The 24,735-nt window shown below is 43.6% G+C and overlaps 1 protein-coding gene across 2 annotated transcripts in view; it reads right to left on the bottom strand.

The window, feature by feature from the left end:
• Positions 1-7,135: 7,135 nt before the first annotated feature.
• LOC138950801 (tudor and KH domain-containing protein-like) overlaps positions 7,136-24,735 on the bottom strand; it is a 43,300-nt gene continuing 25,700 nt past the window's right edge. For both annotated transcript variants that reach the window (XM_070322521.1, XM_070322522.1), the window contains 6 exons: positions 22,100-22,238; positions 20,906-21,114; positions 17,961-18,133; positions 11,378-11,442; positions 9,052-9,206; positions 7,136-7,491 (listed from right to left, as the gene is read on the bottom strand). In XM_070322521.1, the coding sequence (XP_070178622.1) occupies positions 7,357-7,491; positions 9,052-9,206; positions 11,378-11,442; positions 17,961-18,133; positions 20,906-21,114; positions 22,100-22,238 (876 nt within the window). In that variant the 3' untranslated portion in view covers positions 7,136-7,356. The remainder of the gene's footprint in view (positions 7,492-9,051; positions 9,207-11,377; positions 11,443-17,960; positions 18,134-20,905; positions 21,115-22,099; positions 22,239-24,735) is intronic.

Here is a 24,735-nt window from a genome sequence, read left to right on the forward strand (position 1 = left end):
CTCTCTAGTAAGTAGAAGGGGTGGAGGGGTACTGAGAGAGAATTGAATTGAATTGAATTGAATTGAATTGAACTTTATTTAACAAGGATTAAGATTTAAGGCTACGCTTTTTCTTACAATCTGTCCTTGGGACTTTCTTTCTTTACTTTCTTTATTTGGTGCTTAACGTCGTTTTCAACCACGAAGGTAATATCGCGACGGGGAAAGCGGGGGGAGATGGGATAGAGCCACTTGTTAATTGTTTCTTGTTCACAAAAGCACTAATCAAAAAATTGCTCCAGGGGCTTGCAACGTAGTACAATATATGACCTTACTGGGAGAATGCAAGTTTCCAGTACAAAGGACTTAACATTTCTTACATACTGCTTGACTAAAATCTGTACAAAAATTGACTATATTCTATACAAGAAACACTTAACAAGGGTAAAAGGAGAAACAGAATCCGTTAGCAGCCTCTTACGACATGCTGGGGAGCATCGGGTAAATTCTTCCCCCTAACCCGCGGGAGGTGTCCTTGGGACGCATAGAGAGAGAGAGAGAGAGAGAGAGAGAGAGAGAGAGAGAGAGAGAGAGAGAGAGAGAGAGAGAGAGAGAGAGAGAGAGAGAGAGAGAGAGAGAGAGAGAGAGAGATAATTCCGAAAATAGACCCCCCTGCAGGTGAGAAATATATATAATATGAACATACAAAATGGGCTGTTTCATGTTCTTAAAACTGACATAAAAAGGATATTAATATTTACACGGCTCCACGTACAAACTCCATCCCCAATACTTTCCATTTGACAAGACGACCCTGCTCCGTCAAAGTTAAAGTCCTCATTTAAAACTCACCCCAGTTTCTCACCTTTGCAATCATTATTATTGTTGCGGAAGTGTGTCTGGCCGGCGGGGAGCAACCATCGATTTCTGAACTGAAATGCGGATGTCGCGTGCATATTCTGCATGAGCTGGAACTATTTATCACTGATAAAAAGTGAATGCGGACACACAGGTTCGAATTCTGCATGCAATTCATCGATCCATGGCGTAATGATAGTCTGGAACTTTCTGCTGTTGTAAGTAGGGGAAGGGCCCCTAATATGGACCACTTTTTGTTTATTGCTGATAACTAGCTTGTTTTCTTGCGAAGAAGTTTCATTTTGTGGTTGGTAGTCCTTCTCTCTTAGTTTAACCGTTAGGCCTAATTAGAGTGAAATAACTTTGATAGACATTCAGCAAAAATTAAATACAGAAAAAATCACAAATGGTCCATATTAGGAGCCTGGGCGCCCAATATGGACCAGTGAAGCGGCCTTCACGAATCACTGTAAAAAGCCCCCTATACTTCAAAATAACATCATACAACTTAGTGTGCAAGTCAGACAAATTCAAATATGCTTTAGATTTAGCTGTTTCGGGTTGATGAGAGCATTATTTGAAGCACACCAGGAAACTGAAGAAGCTTATCAAAAACAGAGTGAAAATAAGTGAAATTATCAAATTCCACCAAAAAAAGACTATTTGTTATATTTTTTTGAAATCTCGAGGGCTAGTTATAGGTTATTTTCAGCAAGCTTCTTAATGAATTAATCAAAATTGCCTTTAGCTTTTATTTTCTTCGATTTGTTGAAGGTGGTCCATATTAGGGGACTCACACATACTTTGAGGTTTTGCTATTATTTTTTGTTTGCAGTAGAAACCCGGGGTACATACTGCTAAAATGTAACAAATACGGTCTTAGCTGTCATATATAGCCATTTTTGTGTGATAAAAGCTTTGGCTGTGGACAGAAACGAGTCCGTTTTAGGCGGAAAATTTAGAGTGAACGCTGCCAAAAGTCAAAAAAAGCGAAAAAGCCTAACGGTTTTGAGGTTTGTGTTTCTGCAACTGTTTTGACATGTGCAACTTATCCAGAGAGGGTGAATAAAGCGAATGAAATTGTTTTGAGCGCTCTAGCGCCGTTAGTTTGTCAGAACCGGAGGTGGTCCATATTAGGAGCCGGTCCATATTAGGAGCCTTTCCCCTAATCCTCGTAGCCACAACAGAGATGACGTGTTTTCCTTAACAACGCCGGCAAACTTTTAAAACAACAACAAAACAAACACTTAAACCAAAAAGAAAATCAAAGGAAAAAGAAAAGAAAGAGACAAGTCTGAAAAGAAGATGATGATGATGATGATGATGATGATGAAGATGAAGATGATGAAGATGATGATGAAGATGATGATGATGATGAAGATGATGATGATGATGACAAACAGACAGAGACAGACAGACCGACATGGCGAGAGAGAGAGAGAGAGAGAGAGAGAGAGAGAGAGAGAGAGAGAGAGAGAGAGAGAGAGAGAGAGAGAGAGAGAGAGAGAGAGAAAAGAGAGAGAGAGAGAGAAAGAGAGAGAGAGAGAGAAAAAGAGAGAGAGAGAGAAAGAGAGAGAGAGAGAAAGAAAGAGAGAGAGAGAAAGAGAGAGAGAGAGAGAGAGAGAAAAGAGAGAGAGAGAGAGAGAAAGAGAGAGAGAGAGAAAAAAAAGAGAGAGAGAGAGAGAAAGAGAGAGAGAGAGAAAGAGAGAGAGAGAAAAAAAGAGAGAGAGAAAGAGAGAGACAGACAGAGAGAGAGAGAGAGAAAAGAGAGAGAGAGAGAGAGAGAGAGAGAGAGAGAAAAGAGAGAGAGAAAGAGAGAGAGAGAGAGAGAGAGAGAGAGAGAGAGAGAGAGAGAGAGAGAGAGAGAGAGAGGCGGACAGACAGACAGACAGAGAGGTAGCGTGTGTGAGACAGAGACAGAGAAAGAGAAAAACAAGTCGCGTAAGGCGAAAATACAGCATTAAGTCAAGCTCAGTCGAACTCACAGAATGAAACTGAACGCATTGCATTTTTTCCGGAAGACCGTACACTCGTAGCATCGTCTGTCCACCGCTCGTGGCAAAGGCAGTGAAATTAACAATCCAGAAAAGCGCGGTAGCGGTTGCGCTGAGGAGGATAGCACGCTTTTTTATATCTCTATTCTTTTTAACTTTCTGAACGTGTTTTTTAATCCAAACATATCATATCTATATGTTTTTGGAATCATGAACGGAAAAGGAATAAGATGAAATTGTTTTTAAATCGATTTTGGAAATTTAATTTTAATCATAATTTTTATATTTTTAATTTTCAGAGCTTGTTTTTAATCCGAATATAACAATCAGAAAATGATTAAGAATAAGATAAACGTAATTTTGGATCGTTTTATAAAAACAAGTTTTAATTACAATTTTCAGATTTTTAATGACCAAAGTCATCAATTAATTTGTAAGCCTCCAAGCTGAAATGCAATATAAAAGTCCGGCCTTCGTCGAGGATTCCTTGGCCATTGAAATTTGATTGAAAAATGAGGGTGTGACAGTGCCGCCTCAACTTTTACACAATGCCGGATATGACGTCATCAAAGACATTTATCGCAAAAATGAAATAAAACGTCTGGGGATATCATACTCAGGAACACTCATGAAAAATTTCATAAAGATCGGTCCAGTCGTTTACTCTGAATCGCTCCACACACACACACACACACAAACACACACGCACACACAGACACACACACACACACAGACACACAGACACACACACACACACCACAACCCTCGTCTCGATTCCCCCTCGATGTTAAAACATTTAGTCAAAACTTGACTAAATGTAAAAAGGAGATATTGCGTTTTTAACACAGCCACCCAACGTTCTTCATGCTTCGTTCTTCTCAGATAGTTGGCTTCATGAATTTTGCCAGTGAGAAAATGATACGCACTATAGTTCCGTTCAGATGTAGCTGTTTGCCATCACATATCAATCAATCAATCAATGACGCTTATATCGCGCATATTCCGTGGGTACAGTTCTAGGCGCTCTGCAGTGATGCCGTGTGAGATGAAATTGTATACGGCCAGTAGATTGCAGCCATTTCGGCGCATATTTACCTTTCACGGCCTATTATTCCAAGTCACACGGGTATAGGTTGACAAATATTAACTGTGCCTAAGCAATTTTTGCCAGGAAAGACCCTTTTGTCAATCGTGGGATCTTTAACGTGCACACCCAATGTAGTGTACACACGGGGGAGGGTTCGGACACCGAAGAGAGTCTGCACACAAAGTTGACTCTGAAATAAATTTCCGCCGAACCTGGGATCGAACTCACGCTGACAGCGGCCAACTGAATACAAATCCAGCGCGCTACCGACTGAGCTACATCCCCGCCCATATCTGTCCAGGCTTTTACATGGGATTACGCCTGATATTAATTGAGCGAAGTCGACTTCACGAAGATCGCTGCACAAAGCTTTGCCGCTAAATTTCAGCAAAATGACTTCGCAAAGTCATCTTCTGGCTCAATTAGGGCAGGCCACTCGGACCGACACCAAAATTCAACAGCCTGGCTGCTTCCTGCATATCATGTGTTTTTGTTGTCGATTTAATTCTTCTTCTTCTTCTTCTTCGTTCATGGACTGAAACTCCCACGTTCACTCATGTTTTTGCATGAGTGTTTTTTTTTTACGTGTATGACCGTTTTTACACCGCCATTTAGGAAGCCATACGCCGCTTTCGGGGGATGCATGCTGGGAATTTTTGTGTTTCTATAACCAACCGAACTCTGACAGGGATTACAGGATCTTCTCCGTGCGCACGTGGTCTTGTGCTTGCGTGTACACACAGAGGGGAATAATTAAGGCACTAGCAGGTCTGTACATAAGTTGACCTGGGAGATCGTAAAAATATCCACCCTTAACCCACCAGGCGCCTGCGGCTGGGATTTGAACTCACAACCTTCCGATTACGAGGCCGATGTCTTACCCACTTGGCCTCTCCGCCCGTCTGATTTAATTCAATAAATGTCTTTCTTTCTTTTCTTTATTTGGTGTTTAACGTCGTTTTCAACCACGAAGGGTTATATCGCGACGGGGAAAGGAGGAAGATGGGATAGAGCCACTTGTGAATTGTTTCTTGTTCACAGAAGCACTAATCAAAAATTTGCTCCAGGGGCTTGCAACGTAGTACAATATATTACCTTACTGGGAGAATGCAAGTTTCCAGTACAAAGGACTTAACATTTCTTATATAGTGCTTGACTAAAATCTTTAAAAAAAATGACTATATTCTATACAAGAAACACTTAACAAGGGTAAAAGGAGAAATAGAATCCGTTAGTCGCCTCTTACGACATGCTGGGAAGCATCGGGTAAATTCTTTCTCGTCCCAACCAATATGGGACTCCCCCTAACCCGCGGGGGGTTTCAATAAATGTCACCTGAACCATTCTTCAAATGTCCACTAGTCTATGTACAGAGAGCAGTCCGGCTGTACTTTTGGAAATATATGTCATCGTGAAAGGATATGCTTTTTAATGCCTCATGATTGGTTGGCCAAAAAGAAAAATATGTCTGTTTCCAGTAACATCGCCCAAAAAAATAGGGTCGGTCGGTGTTTTTTTTAAAAACATTTTTTAAACCTTTTTCTTACGTTTTGTTAACGTATTTTTACCTGTTTATTTTTTTTTTTAAACGCTTCCTTAGTTTACTAACAATTATTTAGCACATGTTTTTGACCTAGATATATTGAAACTAAATTTAGTATACTTGACTTCATATTTTTTTTGTTTTTTTGTTTTTGTGCGAAAAGCGAAAAAAACCTTTAGGGTCGGCGCTTAAAAATAGGGTCGGTCGGGTTACCGGAAACAGACATATTTTCTTTTTGGCCTTATAGTTGGTTGTCGATTGTTACGTCCCTTGAACCTATTCGGTTATTCGGGACAGAATCAAGTTTGTTGTTCTTTCTCAGTTTAGAGAAACTCTACCTTTCTCTCTCTCTCTCTCCGTGATTGAAACTATATTAGGGTCTATCAAACTATGGTGAAGAAGGTTCTAACAAAAACTCGCGTCTTTTCACACTTTCTTGCTTACATTTTCATTTAGACAGTGGAAGACCTCCCAACATTTGCACAAATCAAGTCTTAAAAACAAGCGGGTCTTCTTCTTCTGCGTTGGTGGGCTGAAACTCCCACGTACACTCGTGTTTTTTGCACGAGTGGAATTTTACGTGTATGACCGTTTTTTACCCCGCCATTCAGGCAGCCATACGCCGTTTTCGGAGAAAGCATGCTGGGTATTTTCGTGTTTCTATAACCCACCGAACTCTGACATGGATTACTTGATTTTTTCGTGCGCACTTGGTCTTGTGCTTGCGTGTACACACGTGGGGTGTTCGGACACCGAGGAGAGTGTATATTGTTGTTGTGATCGTGGATCAGCAGCAGACCTTTTGCAGGTTTCAAGTACGGGTAGACGTGCCCCGAGAGTCAAAGAGTGCAGGCCTACCTGTTTACAGCACACACAGCGTGCACTGGCTGTCGGCAGCGTCGGCAAGCTTAGGCGTCAGTCTAGTAAACTCCAAAATGACACCATGCGTCTTTGAGGACCAATTGTGAAAAAACTAAACAACCGAGAACATTCCGGTTCTTTTCCTCTTCTCAGGAATTGATGGTTCTATGATCGTACCACCCCGCCCTCCTGCAACTTTTTCCGATTTTGAGATATTAAATTTTAAAACATGTTGAGTTATTTTATTCCGTGAGTATAGATTGTTTTTTTGTTTTGTTTTTTGTTTTTTGTGTGTGTGACCTCAGTTGCATGCAGGATGCTTCAACCCCGAGTTATTTTGCATTTGTTTCTTTTCTTTTCTTTTCTTTTTTTTCTTATAATGGGGATACATTTACAGTGGTTATGAAAATAAGATTGTTGTTAAATCACCATGACATGTCATGCGGACGAATTTCACCAAGGGCAAGCAAAACGCCACCACAATCAAAAAAGACACACAATAAATCCACTAAGGCCACACAAAAAAACGTCTGTTTACGGAAAAATAGGCCAAAAAAATAGGGTCGGTAGGTCGGGATTTTTATTTTTTTATTTTTTTCCAAAAAACTATATTTTTAAGTTTTTTTGCCAAAAAACAAAGACTTTTTTTTTCCCCCCCAAATCCCCCCAAAAAGTCTAGGGTCGCGCGAAAAAATAGGGTCAGTCGGGATACCGTAAACAGACTATTTTTTGTTGTTGGCCTAACAACATTTCTAAGCTCATTCATGCAGGCACGCTCATTCAAAAACAAATCAAACCAACAAACAGCTGTACTAAAAAGCAACTAAACCACTTTTATTCTTTAAAAATTGCTATATGCACACACCAGGCAAATATTTTAAAAGTCAGTTAATGTAAAAATAAAGATAAAGACCACTTCAACCATGCATTGACGGCCAAGCAGTAAAATTAAATCGATTCTCTTGTACAAAAAAAATAAGAAGAAAATTAAAATAAAACACAATCACGCGTCAGTGGTCAAGGGCAAGTCAAGGTCAATCAGGTTTGGGGTCAGACTGAGGTTGAAGGTCAGTGCTAACCGTCTCCGTGGTAACGGCAGAAGCTGCGGCAGGTGGTGCTTCCCAGGCTGCCAGACCCCGAGACACGAGGACTGCTGCCACTTCCACAGGCTGCAACACAGAAACCACTGACGTTAAGATTATGACGAAAAGATTACCCTGTTTCACAGAAAAATTTACCAATAGAGAGACAGGAATATAGGCAGTCATGCAAACGGACTGACGTAAACACACAGACAGACAGAGGCTGACACACATAATCTAACACACATACACAGAGCATCTACACATCCATCTCTGACTTGTAATTCTGTCCGGTTTATAAGGGTTGTGAAAGAGTAAGGCCAAAAAAAAAAAAAGGTCTGTTTACAGTAACCCGACCGACCCTAGTTTTTAGGCCCGACCCTAATCTTTTTTTTGGATCGTCTGAAAAAAAAAAACGCATCCAAAATAGAGCTGTTTGCGCTCAAACAGCAGACGACAGAAGGGAGGTAAGCTCAAAGTACTGTTTATAGAACGCAAAAACAGGGATTGATGAGAAGAAATGAACTGTGAAACATCATAGAGAGGGGAGAAAAAAAAAAAAAACCCGACCTACCGACCCTATTTGTTCACCCTATGTTACCGTAAACAGACCTATCTTTTTTTTTGTGCCTAAATACCCTTCCTTTTCCGCTGACAAATAACTAATTACACGTGGTCCAGTCCACGTGTTTCAGACACACCCCTCGCTAGTGATTAATTGGCCCGTCCAATGTTTGTCTGTGTAAAAAGCAAAGGGCATTCACTCTTTGACAACCAATTCAAAGGGGACAGACTTAGTTTCGAAATTCGTCTATATCCCAAACATTTCTCATCATTATTATCCCTTAATTTCTCACCTGCTAACGTTTGTTTGTTTGTTTGTTTGTTTGTTTGTTTGTTTGTTTGTTTGCTTAACGCCCAGCCGACCACGAAGGGCCATATCAGGGCGGTGCTGCTTTGACATATAACGTGCGCCACACACAAGACAGAAGTCGCAGCACAGGCTTCGTGTCTCACCCAGTCACATTATTCTGACACCGGACCAACCAGTCCTAGCACTAACCCCATAATGCCGGACGCCAGGCGGAGCAGCCACTAGATCGCCAATTTTAAAGTCTTAGCTATGACCCGGCCTTGGTTCGAACCCACGACCTCCCGATCACGGGGCGGACGCCTTATCACTAGGCCAACCGTGCACCTGCTAACGTGTCATGCTGCTTTGAGAAAGGGTTTATACACGACCACCTCCCTCTTGCGGGTCCCCCCAATGTAAGACTTCTGTTCATAGACTCTTCAAATTTATCTCCATTTTAAGTCTCCCACCTTTGTAAGGCGGCAACATTTCCTTGGAGTTAGAGTAAAAAAAAAAAAAAAAGTGAAAAGAAAAAAAGACCAATGAAGAAGGATGCTCACCACCGATTTACAACAACAACAACAACAACAACAACAACAACAAAAAGAAGAAGGAGGGTTTGAAGCAGCCTGCATGCAACTGAGGTCAAAAATAATAAAAAGCAAAAAAAAAAAAAAGCAGCATTTCTAAGATTTCTCAAGGTCTTAACAAGAGGTTCCCACAGTATCTTCCACTCTCTCCTAATTTTTTACCTGCACCCAAATTTCTCACCACACCCGCACATGAATTCTCACCTGCTCGGCAACGTTGTCCATCAGCTGTACACAGGGCCGCTGTCTGCCGGCCGAGTCGGGTTCGTACCCCACAGTCCTCGCCGACATCACCTTCCACTCCGCACAGTGCGTCAGGCTTTCAAACGCATCGCACGTCTCTTCGGACCACTCGGCCCCTGCATGGCACAAAAATAAATCAATAAATCAATGAATAAATAAACAAATAAATTAACATCAAAAATTAAAAAATCATTCAATTCATACACAGTGAACCAAAAGTGACTGTTAAATAAATGAAAATAAATACGAGAATTTATAACGGGCTCATATCTCACCACAAGACGACTCAAGGTGCACTCATACACATTCTTTCGCTTTCCGGGAGCTCCTTTCAACAACGCGTGCTAGGCGTGTGAACAGAACTCAGAAGGAAGCATGCTGGGTATTTTCGTGTTTCCATAACCCACCAAACTCTGACATGGATTACAGGATCTTTTCCGTGCACACTTGGCCTTTCGTGTTTCCATAACCCACCGAACTCCGACATGGATTACAGGATCTTTTCCGTGCACACTTGGCCTTGTGCTTACATTACAAATCTCTTATGCAGCCCCTCGTGCCTTAGCTTACATTGCAAACTATAAAGCAGAAACAGAAGCTCTCATGCAGGCCGCCTCCTTCGTTCAGGACTCCGCAGACCCTTGCTACCAAGTTGTCTTCCTCTCGGACGCCCTTTCAGTCCTTCAGGCCCTAGAGAACGACAAACTCCCACAGCTGGCCAAAGCATTACAGATGGTCAGACAAACCAGAAGAGTTGTCCTCCAGTGGATACCAGCACACTGTGGGATACCAGGAAATGAAAGGGCAGATGAGCTGGCAAAAGAAGGAGCCGTGGAAGACCAACCTGAAAACAGTGTCAGCTTTAGTGAGCAGAAGACAATCATCAAGGCATTGATGAGGCCAAGGACAAACAGAGATGACTACCACACAATGTCCAGAGAGCAGTAAGTCAACCTCATCAGGCTGCGTACTGGCCACAACAGGCTCAATGCTCACATGAACCGAAAGTTCAAGCTGGCGCCATCACCAACCTGTGCCTGCGGTCAAGAGGACCAAACAGCGGAACACATCTTACAGCGATGTCCCTTACTAGATGAGGAACGAAAAGAAGTGTGGCCGTCACCAACTCCCTTGCAGACCAAACTATACGGCAGTCGACAGGAGTTGGAGAAAACGACAACATTTATCACCAGTGCTGGACTGATTGTGTAACCTCTGCGAACGCCAAGAAGAAGAAGAAGAAGCTTACATTGAAATTTTAACGCTAGAACTTAATTTTTTTCTATTTCTTACATTCGACTCATAAGCCGAAGCAATTTCACCAATCAGAGGAGGCAAGACAATGTTGCCCACAACTAGTGCCAGCAAAACATTTGACGGCAGACATCAATTTTATTTTCTCGCTCGCAATTTCGCCAACTTATTGACTTATGTAGTACCGTATTTGACGGACTACAAGCTGCGACTTTTTTTTTTTTAAATCGCATTGCGGCTTATAAAAAGATGCGGCTAAAACGTTACCTAAACATAGCATTCACCTAATGGTAGTCGCCGCGGATTTTCATTTCGCTCGATTAGCGATTACCGGTACTTTATTAGCTCTCTACTCAAGACTCGGCGCTTTTCTCTTTCTTTCGCGAATCTTCGTTTGTCAACAAGTCGTCGTGACAAGATAGCGTACAGAGAAACACCGGATGTATCAGGATCTCGCGCGCGCGAGATTTCGTTTTTGTGTGTCTCGCGATAGTTGGAGGAGCGAGAGCCGCCATGTTGTGTTTTCGTCTGCTCGAAATGTGCGCAAAAGTCGTAAATCATCCCAAAAAAGCTTATTCCGGGCGGGACTACATGTGTGTGTTGGTTACAAATTGTGTGTGTGATATTTTTCTTCAAACACTTTCACTTTTCTTCTTTGTTTCACTTGTTTATTCTCGGAGCCGATTTTGCCAAATACCGTACTTTCGTTTGCCTGGTTGTTTTGATTGATTGACACGATCTGATTATATTTTTTTCGACGGCGGCTAATATAGTGACGCGGCCTATATGTGGCTCGTCCCAATTTTTTTGTTAAAAGTCGGGGGTGCGGCTTATAAAACGGTGCGTCTTGTAATCCGTCAAATACGGTAGTCATGAATTAGCACTGATCTGGACCAAATCATCTAAGTGTTCCTTCAAGAATTAATATGCAAACACTGTATCATAGCTGTCTCTTCAGACAAATTGCGTAAAAAAGTTGACACGCATGTTTTATTTTAATTCACAACACTGTACAAAAGTGAAGCAGCCTTACCTGCGGGTTTGACACCTGCCAACTTGCACTCGATGGCTTGCTCAGGTAAGCTCAGGTATTCAGGCCTGTCCAAGACAAAAAGCAGATGGTGAAATCGATGCTAATAATTGAAATCAGTCTTGCGAACATGGATAAGGCATTTCAACATTACAGCACAAGCATTACATTTTTTCGTTTATTCACACTAGTGTTTTAGCAAAACAGTGGAGCCTATTTTTACATTTAGTCAAGTTTTGACTAAATGTTTTAACATAGAGGGGGGAATCGAGACGAGGGTCGTGGTGTATGTGTGTGTGTGTGTGTGTGTGTCTGTGTGTGTGTGTAGAGCGATTCAGACTAAACTACTGGGCCGATCTTTATGAAATTTGACATGAGAGTTCCTGGGTATGATATCCCCGGACGTTTTTTTTCTTTTTTTCGATAAATACCTTTGATGACGTCATATCCGGCTTTTTGTAAAATTAATGTTGAGGCGGCACTGTCACACCCTCATTTTTCAATCAAATTGATTGAAATTTTGGCAAATCAATCTTCGACGAAGGCCGGGGTTTGGTATTGCATTTCAGCTTGGTGGCTTAAAAACTAATGAGTGAGTTTGGTCATTAAAAATCGGAAACTTGTAATTAAAACTATTTTTTTATTAAACGATCCAAAAACAATTTCATCTTATTCTTCGTCATTTTCTGATTCCAAAAACATATACATATGTTATATTTGGATTAAAAACAATCTCTGAAAATTAAAAATATAAAAATTATGATCAAAATTAAATTTCCGAAATCGATTCAAAAACTATTTCATCTTATTTCTTGTCGGTTCCTGATTCCAAAAACATATAGATATGATATGTTTGGATTAAAAACACGCTCAGAAAGTTAAAACGAAGAGAGGTACAGTAAAGCGTGCTATGAAGCACAGCGCAACCGCTGCCGCGCCAAACAGGCTCGTCACTTTCACTGCCTTTTGCACTAGCGGCGGACTACGTTCAGTTTCATTCTGTGAGTTCCACAGCTTGACTAAATGTAGTAATTTCGCCTTACGCGACTTGTTTCTTCTTCTTCTGCATTCATATGTGCTGAAACTCCCCCGTACAATTGTGTTTATTGTTAAATGTGTATGACCGTTTTAACCCTGTCATTTAGGCAGCCATGCATACTCAATTTCTTAATATTTTCATGTTTCTTTTACCCACCAAACTCTGACATGGATTACAGGATCTTTTACATGCTTGACTTGGTCTTGTGCTTGTGTGTATACACACAAAGGGGGATAAGGCAGGACAGGACATAAGTTTGGAAACTTAACCCACCAGGCGGATGGGCGCTGTTGCGGGGTGGTATAAGACGTCGGCCTCTTAATCGGAAGATCGAGGGCTCGAATCCCGGCCGCTGCCGCCTGGTGGGTTAAGTGTGGAGATTTTTCCGATCTCCCAGGTCAACTTATGTGCAGACCTGCTAGTGGCTTATCCCCCTTCGTGTGTACACGCAAGCACAAGACCAAGTGCGCACGGAAAAGATCATGTAATCCATGTCAGAGTTCGGTGGGTTATAGAAACACGAAAATACCCAGCATGCTTCCTCCGAAAGCGGCGTATGGCTGCCTTAAGGGGGGACAGGGTAGGCAAGCACTTTTTTTTTTTATTTTGGAAACAGCTTGCTGCTTGTTTGATTTTTGCAAGCAGAATAACCTAATTAAGGGAAACCATTTTAAATTTTGAGTGAAAAGCAATTTTTGGGGGTTTTATTCACCAAAATGTGAGAAAAACGTTATAAAATGTGCTTTTTTTAAAATGTTGCAGTTTGTGAACCAGTGCATGTTTTGATCCAATTTTTCTTCTTTGCAGCAATATGTGTGTGTTTAATAATTCTGTGCATCGAAAAGCATTTCTAAGCAATATATTATTTTAATTTAGCATTTTCAGTTACCGGTTCAGTTTTGATAAGAAAAATACATGAAATCCTAACTGTCAGACTCATAAAAACCCAACCAATGCACTGAACTCTTATTCCATACACAGAACTGATGCTGTACAACTCATAAACAACATATACAAAAACTGAACAAATCCATCAAGCCTTTCAAAAGTTGCAACATTTTAATTGTAGCGTTTTGTCTGAAAATTACATTCAGAGAAAACAGCATTTTAAAGATTTGAACCAGTACATAAAAAAACCAGTAGCACAGTGCACCCTGAATTCATATGATTTTATCAGAATGACCACTTTACTATGTAGGGAAAAGGATTTGACAATCAAATTATCAGGATTTTTTTTATATACATCATATGAAAACAGCCATCTTTGTTTGTACCGATATGAAAACATGAATCAGAACCAAACTGTCAGACTCATAAAAACCCAACCAATGCACTTAACTCTTATTCCATACACAAAACTGACGCTTTACAAATCATAAACAACATAAACAAAAATGAAACAAATCCATCAAGCCATTCAAAAGTTGCAACATTTTAATTACAGATGTTTGTCTGAAAATTACATTCAGAGAAAACAGCATTTGAAAGATTCCAACCAGTACCTCAAACTAGTAGCACAGTGCAGCCTGAATTGATATGTTTTTATAAGAATAACCACTTTACTATGATGGGGAAATGATTTGACGATCAAATTATCCAGACTTTTTTTAAAAAATCATTTGAAAACTCATCTATGTTAGTGCAGATATGAATCAAAACGAAACTGTCGGACTCATAAAAACACAAGGAATCCACTGTATTCTTATTCCATGCACAGAAATGGTGCTTCACAAATCATAAACAACATATACAAAATTGGAACAAATCCATCTTGCCATTCAAAAGTTACAACATTTTAATTACCACATTTTGTCTCAAATTACATGTAGAGAAAACAGCATGTAAAAGAGTCTCACTAGTACCCCGGTAAACTAGTACCACAGTAGAGCTTGAATTAATGGGGTGGTTTTTTTTTTAACCAGAATAACACTTTAACTATGAAGGGGAAATGATTTGATAATCAAATTATCAGATTTTTTTGATTTAAAAAAAAATTATATGAAAACATTAAAAAAGTCAATTATCTGTGTTTGTGCTGATATGAAAATATTGATCAGAACCAAACTGTCAGACTCATAAAAACCCAACGGATGCACTGATTTCTTATTCCATTGCATAGAAATGATGCTTCACAAATCATCAACAACATTACATAATTATATATACACAAATGGAACAAAGCTATCAAGCCATTCAAAAGTTGCAACATTTTAATTACAGTATTTCTGTGCTCAATCCTAACACTGCAGCAAATTTCTGTAAAGCTGAATGTCCCTTTCCATGTACCAACTTGGTCATACGCGGATTATTTAAAATGCAACTTTACCACCCGAAGCGTTGCAAACACCGGGAGAAGAGTAAACAACTGCAGACTTGAATGGACACTCATATGCACTCCAGATGCAGGGCCTGTGCAAATCCTTGGGCTGATGCATCACCTTCTTTCATAATCAGACTGCTATCAGACAAGCATTCAGTACAGGATATAAACCTTTCAGCAATAGATTGAGCTGATCAATGTTGACAAAAGCCCAACACATGTCAGCGGAGTGACGTTGCACAGTACCAGTATCCATATCTGCTTGTGATGGGTCAGAAGATGGCAAAGTATCTGTATCTTCTTATGGTTGGTCAGAAGATGGCAAAGCTGATGTTTCTGCTGTGGAAGAGGGTAGTTCCGGTTTAGCAAACTTTTCCATCAGGTCAATCTTTCTCCTCGCTGCCACCACAGGAGGACTGGCTCTCCCCTTGCTCCAACCTAATAAATACACAAACACTGATTTAATATTTGATACAACTGTCCATGGTTTTTGTTTGTAATAAGCTGCAAATTTTAAGACTCAATATAAACGTCAACAAGTGCTTGTACTTTATTTTGCAAATGACCATGTTACATGGGGTGTACCTCAACTTTTTGGCTAGGCTGGTAAATCAGAAATCCCAATCAGCCCCCAACCACTGAACCAGGCGGGTTTTCTTACAACCACCTCAGCGGCTCGTACCCACATATGTCGGTTGACGAACACACACACACACACACAAAAGACATTCATTAATTGGCCCCTATCACAAAATGTACATGTCAAGTTTACTATGGGATTTGAGTAACCACACAATCACATACACACAGGAACTAATACTGAAACTAGCTGAATTATTTTCTTTCTTTCTTTCTTTCTTTTCATATTTTTCTTTTAAAATTAATTTATTTCATCACACTTGCTATGTATTTGCTTGTTTCTTGTCTGTTGTCTGTTTTGTGTGTGTGTGTGTGTGTGTGTGTTCTGTGTGTGTGTATACATTTTCAGATTTCCTAAACCTAGCACTGTTTGCAGGTGATCTTTATGCTTTTGATTCATGAGTTGCATCCCCAGTCCTTTAGTTTAACTCTTTTTTTTTCTTTGGTGAAGTAAATTGGATCTATTTTTTTTATTCCTTAGTTAATGGAAAAGATTTGACAACAATATTGCTGTCAATGATAGGTTGGTCAGCCATGCTGGTGTAAACCAATCCTTTAGAATTAGAGAACGCTCTCTAGTAGGGTACTTATTTTCCTACGGTCAATGACCAGAAACAGAAACTGTGTCAGTCGTACATCGCTCAGATGCTGCTTCTCAGTTTGACCCCAGACAAAGAATACTGATGACATGTTACACCATAGTAAGCTCTCAAGGACTGGCCAGCGAAGAACAATAAAATAGGGGTTGTGAAGACGATATCACAGAGATGATCGAGGGAGGGAGGGGGGGGGGGGGGGTGTGCGGCGGCGGCATGGTCAGTAAATTGGATCAAGAAACCCGCAAAATACTTCAGACACAAACTGTTTATCATTTACCTGCAAACCCTAACACATTCTTACAACAACAACAACATAACGATGTGCAATAAATCACGTTGTCAAACAAACAAGATCGAAAAGAGAAAGAAGCAAAACCCACCTCGTCGAGTCAAGAATCTTAGAATGTCGTCTGCTCAAATACGATCATGTTGGTTCATTTCGGAGTGTTGTTACTTCCTTCTACTGTTCGCTGCAGCTGGTTCATCTTTCTCTGATATTTCTTGCCACTATGCCGAACATTTCCAATGTTAGGGTTGTTCTCCGCAGCTCAAAACTTTGAAAAATGCTGCTGAATCGGTGAAAACGTCATGGATTTGTTGACACCGGGGGACTGATAAGTTGTCTACTGCGCTTGCGCCAAATGCCTTTGACCTACATATATTTGCATATATTAATTCCGGGGTTTCGGTTGGAACGGATTCTCTCTCTTTGTGCCTATGTCAACGGAAATTCCCCAACGGTGATGACGTCATCTTGAAGAACGGAAATTTCCACACAGTTTGAACAGCGAAGGGTCATGTCATGTGCGCACATTTACCAGCACGGAGTATCCAAAGTTGACCATTTTTTCGATTTTTTTGATAAAACACAGACAAAAACAACAAAACATCGGTTTGAAAATGGTTTTATTTACATGAATACATGTCTAAAATGACAAAAGCAGATTATTGAATGCATTCCAGGATGTTCAAAGGTGTGAAAAATGCAACAACCCCAAAAAGGTGTATGAGACCAAAAATAACTCATTTTGCCTACCCGGTCTGCCCTTAATGGCGGGGTAAAAACGGTCATACACGTAAAATTCCACTCGTGCAAAAACACGAGTGTACGTGGGAGTTTCAGCCCACGAACACAGAAGAAGAAGAAGAACCCACCAGGCGTTGTCAGGATTTGAACACATTGAACCTTCCCCATGGGAGGCCGGCGTCTTATCAAGTACTAGGCTATTGTGCCCATCTGTTTAGTCTTTTAAACACTCATCATTCCCCATGGGAGGACGGCATCTTATTATTTAGGCTATTGTAAAGTGTATAAGTATATTTGGATGTGTATTAATATTTGATTTGGAATTGTACAGATAGAGAATATTACATGGCTTGCTGTGTCGTACCAGATTTACACGAGTTGTTTTTTTTAAATATTGAACTGCGAGCGAAAGCGAGCTGTTCACTAATTGAAAAAGCAACGAGTGTAAATCTGGTACGACACAGCAAACCATGTAGTATTCTGTTTATTTAGGGTTAGGGTACTTACGTGTATATTACTGAAAATGTCCTGCAGTCGAGGCAGCTAAATTGAAGACGCTTGTTTTGGAACCTCGATCTCTTCTAAAGCCTCGTGCAATCTATTATGTCAAAGTAAAGAAACGTCACTCTGAGAGTGTGGCGTGACGTGTTCGTTCTAAAAATTCATTGAGGGTAATTAGCGAGCGCAATTTCTTTTTCTACAATGACGTTCGTCTCGGTGATTTTGGCATCATAAGCAGTGGAAAAACAGGTCCCTGCCAGACTTGCTTGACATGACCTCATTTACATGATATACACACGTGTAATTTGAACGATTATTATCTCACGAGTGTCTCTCTCACGTATGTAGGATAAAATAATTTATTTATGTATGTTTTTGTGAGGTGTTCTTACCGTTTCAGGATTTGCTCGATATAAAATAATATCCTCATCATTATTATTCTAATTATTGTATTTAAGTACCTGAGTTCCCTGACGTCTACCAATGGAGCAAAGCCGCTGTCGCCGAAGTCCAAGTAGTAGAGGTCCAGCTTGTCCCCAGCCACGCTCAGCACGCGGGCACGGTACCACGACTTGTCGTGCTCGAACGGTGCCGCCACCAACTTGCCCTCCTTCACCTCGGTCACCGTGTACTCCTAGTGTAACAACAGATAAATTCATTACGGAGTTGATAATAAGCAGCCATAAGTGTCCCTCACACCCCCCCCCCCCCCCCCCGGTTTTACACACGCACAGGCCTCTACACCATTACCAAACATACTTGAGCGGTGTCTGCAAGCCGTCATGTTGTCCACCAGTTTGTCCAGGTTGAGGGGCTGCGATGTTGATGATCTGCAGCCAAAAGTAACTTTCCTCCCCCTCCCCCCCCCCCCCCCCACACACACACACCAACCCAGTCCACATTTCCGAACTGACCTGAGCGGTGTCTGCGTTGCTGTAGAAAGCTGTCCACGGCTGTTCAAAGGGCTTCATTTCTGCTACTCTAGCTGCAGGCTATTTTAAGCACCCATCCTTTCCCCACAGCAGAGATAACAGCAGCTAGCTAGTAGCGCAGAGAAGGCCAATCTCCCAGTATAGCGTGGAAGCAGTTGGGTATAACAGGCAAGCGAGCTTAACAGTGTGCTAGCTGCAGCTGTTGGTAGCCAAACTATTCCCTCTGCTGGGCTATTTTTAACTTACACTAAAACACAAGCCAGGAACAGCCGTGTGTCATGTCGTCCACAAGCTTGTCGAGATCGAAACTGGCCGAGTTGATGATCTCTACAGTCATACATGTCTCTCCTTCCCCTCATCACACCCCCCTACCCTTCTCTCCCAAACCCCCTACCCTTCTCTCCCACCCCCCTACCCTTCTCACACCCCCCTACCCTTCTCTCACACACTTCCACCCTTCTCTCACACCCCCCTACCCTTCTCACACACCCCCTACCCTTCTCTCACACCCCCATACCCTTCTCACACCCCCCTACCCTTCTCTCACACCCCCCTACCCTTCTCTCACACCCCCCTACCCTTCTCACACACCCCTACCCTTCTCACACCCCCCTACCCTTCTCTCACACCCGCCTACCCGTCTCTCACACCATCCCCTACCCTTCTCTCACACACCCCTACCCTTCTCTCACACCCGCCTACCCTTCTCTCACACCCCCTACCCTTCTCTCACACCCCTACCCTTTTCTCAGACACCCCTACCCTTTTCTCAGACACCCCTACCCTTTTCTCAGACACCCCTACCCTTTTCTCAGACACCCCTACCCTTTGCTCACACCCCCTACCCTCCTTCTCACACACACCCCTACCATTCTCTCACACACCACTACCCTTCTTCTCTCACACACCCCTACCCTTCTTCTCTCACACACCCCTACCCTTCTTCTCTCACACCCCCTACCATTCTCTCACACACCCCTACCTTTCTCTCACACACCCCTACCCTTCTCTCACACACCCCTACCCTTCTCTCACACACCCCTACCCTTCTCTCACACACCCCTACCCTTCTCTCACACCCCCATACCCTTCTCTCACACACCCCTACCCTTCTCTCACACACCCCTACCCTGCTCACACCCCCCTACCCTTCTCTCACACACCCCTACCCTTCTCTCACACCCCCCTTCCCTTCTTCTCTCACACCCCCCTACCCTTCTCTCACACACCCCTACCCTTCTTCTCTCACACCCCCCTACCCTTCTTCTCTCACACCCCCTACCCTTCTCTCACACACCCCTACCCTTCTCTCACACCCCCCTACCCTTCTTCTCTCACACCCCCTACCCTTCTTCTCTCACACCCCCCTACCCTTCTCTCACACCCCCCTACCCTTCTCTCACACACCCCTACCCTTCTCTCACACACCCCTACCCTTCTCTCACACCCCCTACTCTTCTCTCGCACACCCCTACCCTTCTCTCACACCCCCCTACCCTTCTCTCACACACCCCTACCCTTCTCTCCCACCCCCTACCCTTCTCTCCCACCCCCTACCCTTCTCTCACACACCCCTACCCTTTTCTCACACCCCCCTACCCTTCTCTCCCACCCCCCTACCCTTCTCTCACACCCCCTACCCTTCTCTCACACCCCTCTACCCTTCTCACACACCCCTACCCTTACACACACCCGTACCCATCTCTCACACCCCCTACCCTTCTCTCACACCCCCTACCCTTCTCTCACAGCCCCTACCCTTCTCTCACACCCCCTACCCATCTCTCACACCCCCTACCCTTCTCTCACACACCCTACCCTTCTCTCACACACCCCTACCCTTCTCTCACACCCCCTACCCATCTCTCACACCCCCTACCCTTCTCTCACACCCCTACCCTTCTCTCACACCCCCCTACCCTTCTCTCACACACCCCTACCCTTCTCTCACACCCCTACCCTTCTCACACACACCCCTACCCTTCTCACACGCCCCTACCCTTACACACACCCCTACCCTTCTCTCACACACCCCTACCCTTACACACACCCGTACCCTTCTCTCTCACACCCCTACCCTTCTCTCACACCCCCTACCCTTCTCTCACACCCCTACCCTTCTCTCACACACCCCTACCCTTCTCACACACCTCTACCCTTCTCTCACACACCCCTACCCTTCTCCCACACCCCTACCCTTCTCTCACACACCCCTACCCTTCTCACACACCTCTACCCTTCTCTCACACACCCCTACCCTTCTCCCACACCCCTACCCTTCTCTCACACCCCTACCCTTCTCCCACACCCCTACCTCACACCCCTACCCTTCTCACACACCCCTACCCTTCTCTCACACACCCCTACCCTTCTCTCACACCCCCCTACCCTTCTCTCACACCCCCGTACCCATCTCTCACACACCCCTACCCTTCTCTCACACACACCAATCCAGTCCACATTTTCAAACATACCTGAGCAATTTCTGCGTTGCTGTAGAAAGCTGTCATGTCGTCGACCAGCTTGTCGAGGTTGAGGGCTGCAGTGTTGATGATCTGCAGCCAGAAGTGACCCGGGTGTTCCACAGCGGATACAAACACCTCCATGAACTCTTTGACCGGGCTGGCCTCCACGATCTGCTGCAGGGTGTCGCCAGAGTCCCACCTGCCCTCTGGCTCCACCACTGTAACCCAGCATATGAGCATAGCATTACAGGGATGGCCAAATCGTCCGCCCGGTCGCCAGGGGCGATTAAAAAATCCGCTGCGCTAGGAGAAACCGTCTAAAAGCTCGCTCGGCTGGCCAATGAAAATTCTAATCAAATGCAACATTTTTGGCTGTAATATCGAGTTTCAAATCAGATGGGAGCAACTTTGGTATGCACCGGGCCAGCAAAACTTCTGGCTCTCTTGCAGTACGTTACTCGCCCGGCTGGCGAGTTAACATTTTGGGATTTGGCCATCCCTGCATTATGAGCAAATTAGAATGGACTCTCTGCTGCAAAACTGCCTGGCCACTATGAGATTATATATGAACAAAAAGTCTGAGAAAACATCAGGTCTTAAAAGGAAGGGAGTCTTCAATTGGGGGGGGGGGGGGGGGGGGGGGGGGGGTGGGGGGTGAAAAGGGGGTTCCATTGTATTTCTTAACTGGGAGGATGTCATCTGATCACAAGGGTCACATATTACAGGTGTCACTGTATGTGCCCCTCCTCTTCACTTTCCTTTGCTCCCGTCCACCCAGTCTCCCACCACCCTCTCTCTCTCTTCCACGCTTCCTGCCGCCCCCCCTCAGCCAGTCTCTTGATTGGCTCCCTCTACTCCTTCCTAACCCCCGAGAGAAAAACCAGCGTACCTTCGAGGGCAGTGAGATTTTCTCCCTGCTGTCCTCTTGAAAATTCCCTCTACTCCTTCCTAACCCCACATCGCCCCATCCCCCCCCCCCCCCCCCCCTTCCCGTCAATGCCCACAAAACCAACAATGTGCCCCAGACAATCACACACACAGCGTACCTTTGGAGGACAGTGAGATTTTCTCCCTGCCGTCCTCTGCCCGTCTCTTGAAACCTCTACTCCTTGCTAAATTTCCTCTACTCCTTCCTTACCCTACACCTCATCCCTCCCCCCCCCCCCCCCCCAATGCCCACCACCAATGAGCCCCGGAGCTTACCTCTGGAGGGCAGTGAGATTTTCTCCCTGCCGTCATCTGCTCGTCTTTTGAGTGGCTTCCTCTGCTCCCTGTTGGCAGCGTTGACTGCTGTCATGGCGCGAAACTCCTCTTCCTCTTCGACCTTCTCCTCTATTAGTGTCTGAAGCACACACACAGATATATATGTCGTGCCGAATTCACGGAATTGCCGAATTCGCGGAATCGGCAACATGTTTGCGCATTTCGCGTAATCGGCACAACGCTGCCCATTACGTGAAATGGGCAGCGTTTTGCCGAAAATGCGGAAAGGCCTCTAAAATGTGCCCATTTCGCAAAAGCGACAGCCAGTCTGTTACTTTTTGTGTCACCAGAACATTGCATTAACATTGTTTTACCTCCCTACTATGTTTTGTATGGTCTATGTTAGTCTGTGTCGAGCATGACTCCGGAAATGCACGAAAACTACATTTTTTGCAATAACTTGCCATAACTGATCGATTATTGCAATATCTATCCATTCGAGTATCTAGTTGTCTAAGTGTGATGATATCTCAGGCATTTGAGAACTTTAAAACCAAAAAGTGGCTGCCGATTTCTCAAAATGGGCAAATTTTAGACGCCTTTACGCCGAAAACGCTGCAGATTTCGCGTAATGGGCAGCGTTTTGCCGATTACGCGAAATGGGCAAAAATGTTGCCGATTCCGCGAAGTCAACAATTTCGTGAATTCGGCACGACATATATATGTATGTGTTTATATGCATAGGTATGAAAGCAATTGTCAACACAGAGATGAAGAAAATATCATGCGTTGATAGCCATGGGTCAAAGAATGCATTCAGGATTCTTCTTCTTCTTCGTTCATGGGCTGAAACTCCCATGTTCACTCATGCTTTTGCACGAGTGGGTTTTTATGTGTTTGCCTGTTTTTATCTCGCCATTCAGGAAGCCATACCCCGCAGTCGGGGGAAGCATGCTGAGTATTTTCGTGTTTCCATAACCCACCGAACTCTGACATGGATTACATGATCTTCTGTGCGCACTTGGACTTGTGCTAGCGTGTACACACGACGGGGGATAAGGCACTAGCAGGTCTGCACACAAGTTGACCTGGGATCGGAAAAATATCCACCCTTAACCCACCAGACGACCGCGGCCGGGATTCGAACTCACGACCTTCCAATTTAGGAGGCCAATGTCTTGTCCACTAGGCCACTGCGCCCGTCAGGATTCTATATATTACACCCATTAGGACGACATGGTATCTTTGTAAGAGATATGCTGAAAGGGCGGGGATGTAGCTGAGTCGGTAGCGCGCTGGATTTGTATCCAGTTGGCCGCTGTCAGCGTGAGTTCGTCCCCACGTTCGGCGAGAGATTTATTTCTCAGAGTCAACTTTGTGTGCAGACTCTCCTCGGTGTCCGAACACCCCCGTGTGTACACGCAAGCACAAGACCAAGTGTGCACGAAAAAGATCCTGTAATCCATGTCAGAGTTCGGTGGGTTATAGAAACACGAAAATACCCAGCATGCTTCCTCCGAAAACGGCGTATGGCTGCCTAAATGGCGGGGTAAAAAACGGTCATACACGTAAAATTCCACTCGTGCAAAAAACACGAGTGTACGTGGGAGTTTCAGCCCACAAACGCAGAAGAACAGAAGAAGATATGCTGAAAAGTCGAGGGTGGGAGGTGTTTGGGGCAGTGCACCCCCCAAAAATAACACTCTGCAATGAGTAACGGCCGGTTGTCATCTTTACTTTATTTGGTGCTTAACGTCGTTTTCAACCGTTCAAGGTTATATCGCGACGGGGAAAGGGGGGAGATGGGATAGAGCCACTTGTTAATTGTTTCTTGTTCACAAAAGCACTAATCAAAAAATTGCTCCAGGGGCTTGCAACGTAGTACAATATATGACCTTACTGGGAGAATGCAAGTTTCCAGTACAAAGGACTTACATACTGCTTGACTAAAATCTTTACAAACATTGACTATATTCTATACAAGAAACACTTAACAAGGGTAAAAGGAGAAACAGAATCCGTTAGTCGCCTCTTACGACATGCTGGGGAGCATCGGGTAAATTCTTCCCCCTAACCCGCGGGGGGGAGACGGGTTATCAATATGTCCTCAGTCTTGATAGAGGACAGCATTTATCTTGCTGCTGCAATTTTTCTGGGCTCTTTAGATAGTTTTCTCTCAACAACAGTCCAAATCGAATTTAAATAATGAATGTCTTGATCAAACCAACACTGAAAATGGGATCGAATGAAATGTAGTGCAAAGGCAGCTGAACTCATCAAATAGAGAATTGACGTCATTCTTTTTCTTGGAAGACAGACAGACAGACAGAGACACATACCTTAGCCAGCTGGATCTGTTCCTGAGGCGCTGTAATGGTGATGGTGCGAGGGGAAGACTATAAGCCATACAGACAGACAGACAGACAGACAGACGGACAGAGACACAGACAGACAGACATACCTTAGCTAGCTGGATCTGTTCCCGAGGCCCTGTGATGGTGATGGTGCGAGGGGAAGACTATAAGACATACAGACAGACAGACAGACAGACATACAGACATACAGACAGACAGACGGACAGAGACACAGACAGACAGACAGACATACCTTAGCTAGCTGGATCTGTTCCTGAGGCG

This window comes from Littorina saxatilis, linkage group LG16 (assembly GCF_037325665.1).
Source record: "Littorina saxatilis isolate snail1 linkage group LG16, US_GU_Lsax_2.0, whole genome shotgun sequence".
NCBI classification, from domain to species: domain Eukaryota; kingdom Metazoa; phylum Mollusca; class Gastropoda; order Littorinimorpha; family Littorinidae; genus Littorina; species Littorina saxatilis.